We start from the raw sequence: 11,418 nt of genomic DNA, 5'->3' as shown, positions 1-11,418 counted from the left end.
ACTTGCAGATGTAGCGACAAACTGTATTTAGTGACAGTGGTTTTCTGAAGTGTTCCTGAGCATATGTGGTGATATCCTTTAGAGATTGATGTCGGTTTTTGATACAGTGCTGTGTGAGGGATCGAAGGTCACGGTCATTCAATGTTGGTTTCCGGCCATGCCGCTTACGTGGAGTGATTTCTCCAGATTCTCTGAACCTTTTGATGATATTATGGAGAGTAGATGTTGAAATCCCTAAATTTCTTCCAATTGCACTTTGAGAAAGGTTGTTCTTAAACTGTTTGACTATTTGCTCACACAGTTGTGGACAAAGGGGTGTACCTCGCCCCATCCTTTCTTGTGAAAGACTGAGAAGCTGTTTTTATAGCCAATCATGGCACCCACCTGTTCCCAATTAGCCTGCACACCTGTGGGATGTTCCAAATAAGTGTTTGATGAGCATTCCTCAACTTTATCAGTATTTATTGCCACTTTTCCCAACTTCTTTGTCACATGTTGGCATCAAATTCTAAAGTTAATGATTATTTGCAAAATAAATAATCATCAAATATGTTGTCTTTGTAGCATATTCAACTGAATATGGCTTGAAAAGGATTTGCAAATCATTGTATTCTGTTTATATTTACATCTAACACAATTTCCCAACTCATATGGAAACAGGGTTTGTACATCCGATCATGTTTTAGTTTTGTGCAGGTGTACCTAATGTGTGTCCACTGCGTGCAGGTCTTATGTCTCCTGAGTTTCTGGCTCCTGCTGAGGCAGACGCTCACGGAGAGGTCAGAAAAACAAAAGGAGGACGAGACGGGCCTCTCAGACGTTCACGTGGAGGACCATAAGATAAAGGGTGAAATCAGATGAGGTCTCGTCTGGACCCAACCCGGGACTGCAGGTCCTGATTGACACGCTGTGTGTTTATAGAGGTGGAGGAGTCTGAGCCCGAGGACGAGCAGGACATCATGCAGGTGCTGGGCAGCATGGTCATGGCCCTGCTGGTCAAATATTGGATCTACATCTGCGGCGGCATGTTCTTCTTCGTCAGCTTCGAGGGAACCATCGTCATGTACAAGATCCTCTACATGATGATGTTCCTCTCCTGTGTGGCGCTCTACCAGGTACATCAAGACACCTTTTTGTTACCTCCTTGTCTTTCATCATCACTCTTTAGGTAGACAATATGATTACTTCTAAAGATGTCCGATAATGGCTTTTTTGCCGATATAACGATATTGTCCAACTCTTAATTACCAATTCCGATATCAACCGATACATATATATACAGTGGTGGAATGAACACATTATTATGCCTCATTTTGTTGTGATGCCCCGCTGGATGCATTAAACCAGTGCTCCCCAACCTTTTTGTAGCTGCGGTCTGGTCAACGCTTGATAATTTGTCCCGCTGCCCGGCGGGAGGGGGGGGAATTATTTATTTATTTATTTTTTTTTTTTTTTTTGTCATGAAAAAGGGAGGTTTTTGTCATGAAAAATGCAGGTTTTTTTGGGGTTGGTTCACTAATTGTAAGTGTATCTTGTGTTTTTATCCAATCCAATCCACTTTATTTATATAGCACATTTAAACAACAATAACGTTTCCAAAGTGCTGCACAGCCATGTTAAAAACAATTGTAAAAATAAAAATAAAATAAAAAATATATATATATTATGCTCCACCAATGACTGAATAAAAACAAAAAATAAATATAAAACCTATAAAAACAAATATGATTAAAAACTATTTTAAAGGGTAAAATCAATTAAAACAGTAAAATAGAAATCAAAGTGTATAAAAAACACAGAGGACAACAGAGGACCACACAACTCACGTAGTGTTAAAAGCCAAAGAATAAAAGTGAGTCTTAAGACGAGACTTAAAACACTCCACTGTGGAAGCAGTTTGAACATTTTATGTTGATTTTATATTGATTTAATAAAAAAACAAAATAGAAACAAATAATAATAATAATAAAGAATTCTTCTGCGGCCCGGTGGTTGGGGACCACTGCATTAAACAATGTAACAAGGTTTTCCAAAATAAATCAACTCAAGTTATGGGAAAAAAATGCCAACATGGAACTGCTATATTTATTATTGAAGTCACAAAGTGCATTATTTTTTATAACATGCCTGAAATCAGAATCGGACATACTTTATTAATCCCCGAGGGGAAATCAAAATTTTCAGCACAATCCCATTCAAGATCGGACAAACATTACAGGGAGACAGAACAGGATCGTTGACAGGTCTGCCAACTTCAATCGCCCCTTGCAAAAAAGGTGAGATACAGGTAAACAAGTGGGGGGGAATGGAAGAAAAAAATAAAAGATTACAATTAGATAAAATAAAAAAATCGGTCTAAGCCTGGGTGCCTAGAGAGGGGGTCCAGACTGAGGCCAAGGGGAAAAAAACAACTAATAGCCATAGTAGACATCCCTCTTACAACATCAAAAAACACAAAGAATATTAAAGAACAGAGCGGATGCAACCAGCCACTTAGATTAGATTAGATAGTACTTTATTTATTCCTTCTAGAAAATTAAAATTTTCAGCACAATCTCACATGCCACAAAACAGCAACTTGGAAATTGGGAGAGCATGAGTAGGTTGAGGTTGGGGGGGTCACCCCCGGCAGTCCGACGGCAAGGCAGGGCACACCGTAGCCCAGCCCAAGATGGCGGCGAGGAGGCGTGGCCGGCAGTCCGACAGAAAGGCAGGGCACGCCGTAGCCCAGCCCAAGATGGTGGCAAAGAGGCGGGGATGGTGAACAAGCGACGAGGCGGAGCGCGCCGGGAGCGACGCCACAATCAAGATCAGGTGTGGGGATCGCGCACCTGGGGACAATCAAGCAATCCTCTCTCACTGTATAAAAGGGCGACAGCCAGGAACGTCAGGGAGGAAGGTGGAGAGACTAGAAGGAGCCAGAGGGAAGCTGATGCGGAGCGAGAGAGGAAGAGAGCCAGAGGCAGACAACGAGCGAGCAGAGAAGAGGAGCTGAAAAGCGACCTGGACTGAGGTTTTTATTTGCAACAATAAACAAAGTCGCAACCCTGCTCAACGATATCCCTATTTGGTGGTCCGTGGAACCTGCACCACAGCGAGAGAGGGGGGTTATGTGGGAGGGAGTTGCACAAAGCAAGGTCCATAAAGACATGGATAACAGAGTCTGGTGTGGATGAATTTGACTGGCCTGCACAGAGTCCTGACCAGAACCCGGCGGAACAATTTTGGGATGAACTAGAACAGAGACTGAAAACCAGGCCTTCGTGAACAACATCAGTGTGTGACATCACCAATACGCTTTTGGAAGAATGGTCGAAAAAAATTCCTATGAACACACTCTGCAACCTTGTGGACAGCCTTCCCAGAAGAGATGAAGCTGTAATAGCTGCAAAAGGTGGACTCACATCATATTGAAGCCTGTGGGTTAGGAATGGGATGGCACTTTAAGTTTGTGTGTGAGTCAAAGCAGGTGGCCAAATACTTTTGGTAATGTAGTGTCCTGTTAAACCACTATTGGTAACATAAACTATTGGTGTTTGTTATATTTTTTGGTTTGAAAAAAATGTTAACATTGCACAAGTGATAAAACTATTTGTTGGCTTAGTGGTTAGTGTCCGTCCTGAGATGGGTAGGTTGCGAGTTCAAACCCCGGCTGAGTCATACCAAAGACTATAAAAATGGGAGTCATTACCTGCCTGCTTGGCACTCAGCATCAAGGGTTGGAATTGGGGGTTAAATCACAGAAAAATTATTCTTGGGCGTGGCCACAGCTGCTGCTCACTGCTCCCCTCACCTCCCAGGGGGTGAACAAGGGGATGGGACAAATTAGGACAATTTTCACCGCACCTAGTGTGTGTGTGACAATCATTGCTACTTTAACTTTAACTTTAAAGGATATTACACAAAAACTACACATCCAATCCGCAAACCTCATTTAGGTCAGTGATTAAATTTGAATGTTTTACCTTTTGCCATCTGGATTGGGGCTCAGTGGTGCAGGCGGTGACATTCACACATCTCGTGGATTTTGCTGTAGTTAAAAAGAAGCTTGGGAGTGTTTGGCAAGTATTGGCAGTGTACACCGCCTGCAGCAGTGGTTCTCAACCTTTTTTCAGTGATGTACCCCCTGTGAACATTTTTTTCATTCAAGTACCCCCTAATCAGAGCAAAGCATTTTTGGTTTAAAAAAAAGAGATAACTAAGTAAAATACAGCACTATGTCATCACTTTCTGATTTATTAAATTGTATAACAGTGCAAAATATTGCTCATTTGTAGTGGTCTTTCTTGAACTTTTTGGACAAAAAAAAACTAAAAACTTGTTGAAAAGTGAACAAGTGATTCAATTATAAATTAATATTTCTACACATAATAGGTAATTATGATAGAGATCCATCTGGAGTCATGAACTTAATCCTAAACATTTCTTCACAAAAAAAATAAATCATTACCATCAATATTTATGGAACATGTCCACAAAAAATCTAGCTGTCAACACTGAATATTGCATTGTTGCATTTCTTTTCACACTTTATGAACTTACATTCATATTTTGTTGAAGTATTATTCAATAAATATATTTATGAAGGATTTTTGAATTGTTGCTATTTTTAGAGTACCCCCAGGGGTACACGTACCCCCATTTTAGAACCACCGGCCTACATGGCTGGATTGAAATAACATTGCACGTAATGACTTAGAGGCAGACTTTTGGATTGTATTGGATCTCATCAGACTGTGCAGCTACATCAATGTTGTGGCCAGAAAGTATTTCAACCACATTCCCAAAACCCTGTGCTCATAATTGCAAATTCAATAAAGGTCTAGAAAGGAGGAGCTGACCGTTAAAGCGCCGTTGTAAAAATGGACTGCTTTATAATCCAATGGCCCATAAAACCGAAGCAGTCGCCCCGCGTCCCCTAGAGCGCTCTGTGTCGTTGTGCACGTCGCTGCAGGTAATGGCTGACTGTTAGCTCCATAAAACCCACTTATGGTAACAGTGTCCCCCTCTAGGTCCATTATGAGTGGTGGCGAAGAATCCTCAAGTACTTCTGGATGTCGGTGGTGATGTACACCATGCTGGTGCTCATCACTGTTTACACCTTCCAGTTCAGATCCGACACGGCAGGCAACGAGGCCAGGTGGGCGCCAGCTTTATGAATCGGTCTCCCGAACCTGGCAAGTTGGACACGCAAGTCCTGATTTACTTTGTTTTCCTTTCACGCAGCTTTCGGGACCTGGGCCTGGAGAAGTTCTCGGTGTCAGAGCTGTTCACCAGGATTTTCATTCCCACCTCCTTTCTGCTGGTGTGCATCCTCCACCTGCACTACTTCCACGACCGCTTCCTGCAGCTCACCGACCTCCAGGCGGTGGTGGCCAAAGAGGAGAGCACTATCTACAGGTGGCGCTCACACGTTGTGCATTGTGTGCTGAAACACTTGTCAAGTGGCGGTGGTTGTGTCGTGTTGTGGCTCTTTTTCTGCTTCTACCCGTGACCTGCTTCCTATCTCTCTGGCGCCGCTCTTCCTTTTTCTTCCTCTCGCAGCCACTCTAAGGTCAGCGGCCGTGTCTATCTGATCATGAATAGGTGGGTAGAGGCTCGCTTTATATGGCATCCATCCATCAGCATCCTGGTTCACCTCCTGTGTCTTCCACACCTCCACACTCTTACCCTACTTGTCCTTTCTTACTACCTGACGCACCTTGACCTTACTTATTTATTTATATGTCCTAATTGACAACCCAACATTTCCCAACTGGCCTGTTCCTGCACACTACTTGACCTTGCTATCTGACTTGTGTATATGCGTATTGTCTTGGGTGTGTTGATGTAGTGTCCATAGGCCCGGGGCCGTTTTGCATGCAAGCAAAAGGTTGACTCCAGTCGTTTAGGTGGGAGGGAGGTCAGAAGTGTCCATCATTGAGGTGTCTTCTGGGATTTTAACAGAACAGTCTGCTCCTGTTGTTGCAGCGTCAAGGCCATTCGAGGGAGTCAAATCGTAGATTAGGAATTTTTTTTTCCGCGAGCAACGGCGTGTCTGTTCATTTCATCCATGCTGGCCCTCATGTCCAATTTTTCCCTTTTAACCAGCTTTTCCATGATGTGATCCATCTTGAGATTCAGTTTAGAAATCAGTTCAGAAATCGTAATATGATCAAACTTTCTTGTTCTTGTCGGAGGTCTAGCCACTTAACTTAGTGGCTCTCTTGTTATTTGAGTTTTGCAATTACAATATTTGTTATCAAATATAGCCATCATACCTCATACATTTATGAAATGCCTTATAGTGATGGAGTGAAGAGATTTTCTCAAACCAGACAAAACATTGAACTAATTAAATATTTTTTCTCAAACCAGACAAAAATGAAGTAATGACAAACTATGGATGTCGTACATTCTTGGAATGGCTAATGTTGAAACGGTGAAGATATTTTCTCCACAAAAAGAATCCAACTATTTATGATGTGGCACAGTCATAAAAAAAGAAGTTTGGCTTTCAGTTTAAGGCATCTAATAGATACAAACCCTTGGTACTTTTTCTTGCATTTGTACAGAATTTTGTACAGAAAATCTCTTCAACTTAAGGGGGCCATGTCCCGTAAACCCCCAAAAGACTCCCCTTTAACGCCGGTTGATATTTTTAAATTCCTATATTTAAAAAAAAAAAAGTTTTTAACCTCCCTGGGATCCCGGAATAAAGTAGCAGTTTATAGACTAGAAATTACGGTAAGTGCGTTTTTAATTTGTTAATAGCAGCTTAGCAAAAAGTCACCCACACAGAACAAAATAATATAAGGTCATCCACAAAATAACACCGCAATAACGAGCTAGATAACCTTTTCTCGTCAGCACAGAGTGTAAAACGAACCTTGATATTTTATCTTTAGCTGACTCAACTCCGTCCCTACGTACTACCTCAAGTGCCCTTACCTTACCTGTCCTGGCCTGCAATAACAAAACATTCTTCTTAAAGGCCTACTGAAAGCCACTACTAGCGACCACGCAGTCTGATAGTTTATATATCAATGATGAAATATTAACATTGCAACACATGACAATACGGCCGCTTTAGTTTACTAAATTGCAATTTTACATTTCCCGCGGAAGTATCATGCTAAAACGTTGCGGTATGATGACGCGTGTGCGTGACGCCACGCATTGTAGAGGACATTTTGTTCCAGCACCATTCCCAGCTATAAGTCGTCTGCTTTCATCGCATAATTCCACAGTATTCTGGACTTCTGTGTTGCTGAATCTTTTGCAATTTGTTCATTGAATGATGGAGACGTCAAAGAAGAAAGCTGTAGGTGGGAAGCGGTGTATTGCGGCCACCTTTAGCAACACAAACACAGCCGGTGTTTCATTGTTTACATTCCCGAAAGATGACGGTCAAGCTTTACTATGGAACAGAGATGTCAAGCGAACACGGTTGGATTGGACCACACACACAAAGTACAGTGTATTATGCAGCGATCAGTTCGAAAGATCGTGTTTCGAAGAGGGTCCCTTGCGAAGGGCAGAGATAGGCATCGCCACCACCCGTCGGCGGGGCCGACCTTCAGGTTGTACAGGTACGACCATATAATTTCACTAAAACACTAGTAACACAATAAGCAGATAAGGGATTTTACAGAATTATCCCATTAAATGTGTCTAATAACATCTGAATCACTCCCATTAACCTCGTCTTTTTTTTTCTTTTTTTTTTCTAGTCCTTCACTCTCACTTTCCTCATCCACAAATCTTTCATCCTCGCTCAAATTAATGGGGAAATCGTCGCTTTCTCGGTCCAAATCGCTCTCGCTGCTGGTGGCCATGATTGTAAACAATGTTCAGATGTGAGGAGCTCCACAACCCGTGACATCACGCGCACATCGTCTGCTACTTCCGGTACAGGCAAGGGTTTTTTATTAGCGACCAAAAGTTGCAAACTTTATCGTGGATGTTCTCTACTAAATCCTTTCAGAAAAAATATGTCAATACCGCAAAATGATGAAGTATGACACATAGAATGGACCTGCTATCCCCGTTTAAATAAGAACATCTCATTTCAGTAGGCCTTTAAGTTTAGGGTATTTTTGCTAAATTTGTTGCTTTTGTTATTCAAGTTTGGTTTGTTTTATTGTGCCTGAAGCCCCAACACATTGTCTCTAACAGTCAAAGCAACCTATCAGCGAGCATGCTTGATTTTGGAATGAAACTCTTCCAGAACAAGCCTGAAGCCCTCACCCTTCCAAAAGACAAACTGAACAACTAATTGATGTTTTTCAAGTCTCAGTCTCTCCTTTCTCTCTTCACTTAATCCCTCATCTTGACTCCTGAGCAGCATCAAGCAAAAACTAAGTCAGCAGCACAAGTAAGTGTGATCAGCCTCTGAGCGCGGTTTGACATGCAGCCAAACAACCCAAACCCCTTGCCTGAGAAGGTCTTCTCCTACTTCCCCACCCACAACTCCTCAGACTCTAATGGCCAGAAAAATCTATGTTTTTTCTAAAGAATGCAGAGGGAATGTTGCACCGCTTTTTGATGCCTGATGCAACGTTGCTGCAGTACCTTGAGCAACGAGTCTAAGCAGGGGAGACTCGTGTGTGTGTGTGTCTGTGTGTGTGTGTGTGTGTGTGTGTTGTATTTATGGACTCATGAGGACAAAATGCCTCCAAATGTGCAAGTGTATTGGACTCTTAGCATGTCAGCACTTAATCAGCTGACAGATGCGCTGATGAATGCGCTTTAAAGGGGAACATCATCATCAGACCTTTGGAAGCCTCAATATATACCTCGAAAAAAGACCATATGTTTTTTTAACCGATTTCCGAACTCTAAAAGGGTGAATTTGGCGATTTAAACGCCTTTCATTGGATAGCCTGTCGAGCGATGACCTTTCACCCGTGATGTCACAACATGAAGCAATCCGCCATTTTCTCAATCTTATTACACACACACACACAGTCAAATTAGCTCTGTTATTTTCCATTTTTTCGACTGTTTTCCGTGCTTTGGAAAAATCATGCCTGGTGGGTGTGTTGTCGGAGGTGTAACAACACCAACAGAGACAGATTCAAGTTGCACCAGTGGTCAAAAGATGTGAAAGTCCCTTGTTTGTTCCGCACACTTTACCGACGACAACTATGCTACGGCAAAAATGTGTGGATATCCTGCGACACTCAAAGCAGATGCATTTCCAACCATAAAGTCAACGAATTCTGCAATATTGGAAAATAGACCACTGAATCTGCCAGAGTGCGAGCTATTCAGGGACGACAGCAGTCTGTTCCTGCAGACCAGCGAGGTAAACCCCTTGGATGTCTTGGCTAAGACGTGATTTATGCCACTTCTTTTTCTGTCTCATTTTGTCCACCAAACTTTTGATGTTGTGCATGAATGCACAAAGGTGAGTTTTGTTGACGTTATTGACGTGTGTGGAGTTTGCTAATCGGACATATTTGGTCACGGCATGACTGCAAGCTAATCGATGCTAACATGGTATTCAGGCTAGCTGTATGCATCATTATGCCTCATTTGTAGCTATATTTGCATCCAGCCTTTCCCTCCACCCACATTTAATGCCAAACAAACACATACCAATCGTTGGTTGGAAGGCGATCGCCGAATTCGTCCTTGCTTCCTCCCATGCCGCTGTCTGTTGTGATATGGCTCAATAGCTTCAGTTTCTTCTTCAATTTCGTTTTCGCTACCGACCTCCACACTCCAACCATCCGTTTCAATACATGCGGAATCTGTTGAATCGCTTACGCCGCTGAAATCCGAGTGTGAATCCGAGCTAATATCGCAATACCTTTCTGTGCTATCCGCCATGTTTGTTTCTGGTGGTTTCATGCTATGACGTCACAGGATAAAGGACGGGTGGATATACTGATGGTTAAAATCAGGCACTTTGAAGCCGTTTTTCGGGATATTGCGTGTTGGGTAAAATTTTGAGAAAAACTTCAAAAAAATAAAACATTTTTTATTGGTTTTAACCCTTCAGAAATTGTGATAATGTTCCCCTTTAATCAAATATATCTACCAGTGTTTTTCAACCACAGATAGTCTGGTGTGCCGTGGGAGATGATCTAATTCCAACTATGTGGGTTAAAATACTTTATGCAAACCAGTAATTATAGTCTGCAACAGATGTGTTGAGTGTCGGTGCTGTCCAGAGCGCGGCAGAGTAACCGTGTAATACTCTTACATATCAGTAGGTGGCAGCAGTTAGCATACAGGTAAAAAGGTATCTAATGCTTAAACCAAGAATAAACAAAACGTGAGTGCCCCTAAAAAAAAAAGGCATTGAAGCTTAGAGAAGGCTATGCAGAACGGAACTAAAACGGAACTGGCTAAAAGGTAAACAAAAACAGAATGCTGGACGACAGCAAAGACTTACTGTGGAGCAAAGATGGCGTCCACAAAGTAGATCCGAACATGACATGACAATCAACAATGTCCCCACAAAGAAGGATAAATATACTGAAATATTATTGATTGGCAACCACTTTTTACTGTCAACTGAGTTTCGTTTTTTAATGATTTCTGCTGCTAGTGTGCCTCCGCATTTTTACAAGGCAAAAAATGTGCCTTGGCTCAAAAAAGGTTGAAAAAGACTGGTATGGACGACCAATAATTATCCAAAAATATGAGTTGATGATGCAAATGATTACTTTGAAGAAGTTCCTCCACAGTTGTATAGTTCACAATTCAATCAAACAGATGTTTATAGAGCCAGTCTACATGCCAGCAAAACCAGGTTGAAGTTCTTCATAAGTGCTTAGTCTACGCTTCACACCTGAGTGGTCCTGTTTGTGTGTAATAACCCCCGACATGTCGCCAGGCTGGTTCACCCGGACGGCAGCCTGGCAGACCTCACCATGCTCAGCGCCAGCTCCGGGGACGCCTCGCTGTCCAAGAGCAAGGATGAGGAGCAGGAACCCCAAAGCGTTCGAGCCGACTGCGGCGTCTCCAAAGAGCAGACCCTGGTTGCGGTGGCGGATGATGCCAGTTCGGCCGGGACCAAGCCTGGCAGCCTCTCCGACGCCAGGCAGTCCAGCACAGACGAAAGCCACCTCTTCAGCGTGGACACTGAACCAGGACAGAGCACCGAGCCGACCTCCGGTAAGGACGCCGGGTCTTGATTCGGTCTCTGGGAAAGTTACTCTCAAAATCTAATGGTGGAACCCCAAATTTGTAAGCCCAATGGTCAGAATTTTCTGGAGACTATATCAAAAGATTGCTTTTTCTTTGGCTTTTTTGGTGCAGCTTGTCATGCCACCAATGTTGGGTTAGTTACTGAAAACCAGTAACTAGTTACTTTATTTCAAAAGTAACTCAATCACTAACTCAGTTACTTACACCGAAAAGTGATGCATTACTGTGAAAAGTAACTGCCGAATTTTTCCGAGTATAAGTCGCCCCGGAGTATAA

General features: G+C 42.6%; 1 protein-coding gene across 3 annotated transcripts in view; it reads left to right on the top strand.

Moving 5' to 3' along the window:
- Positions 1–11,418, top strand: part of LOC133567965 (piezo-type mechanosensitive ion channel component 2) — a 230,989-nt gene that overhangs the window by 108,094 nt on the left and 111,477 nt on the right. For all 3 annotated transcript variants that reach the window (XM_061919617.1, XM_061919616.1, XM_061919618.1), the window contains exons 15-19: positions 727–847; positions 922–1,115; positions 5,013–5,140; positions 5,227–5,400; positions 10,829–11,109. In XM_061919617.1, the coding sequence (XP_061775601.1) occupies positions 727–847; positions 922–1,115; positions 5,013–5,140; positions 5,227–5,400; positions 10,829–11,109 (898 nt within the window). The remainder of the gene's footprint in view (positions 1–726; positions 848–921; positions 1,116–5,012; positions 5,141–5,226; positions 5,401–10,828; positions 11,110–11,418) is intronic.

The sequence above is a fragment of the Nerophis ophidion genome, linkage group LG14, assembly GCF_033978795.1.
Source record: "Nerophis ophidion isolate RoL-2023_Sa linkage group LG14, RoL_Noph_v1.0, whole genome shotgun sequence".
Lineage (NCBI taxonomy): Eukaryota > Metazoa > Chordata > Actinopteri > Syngnathiformes > Syngnathidae > Nerophis > Nerophis ophidion.
Note: the sequence above shows the minus strand (reverse complement) of the source record. Positions and strands in the feature narration are given on the sequence as shown.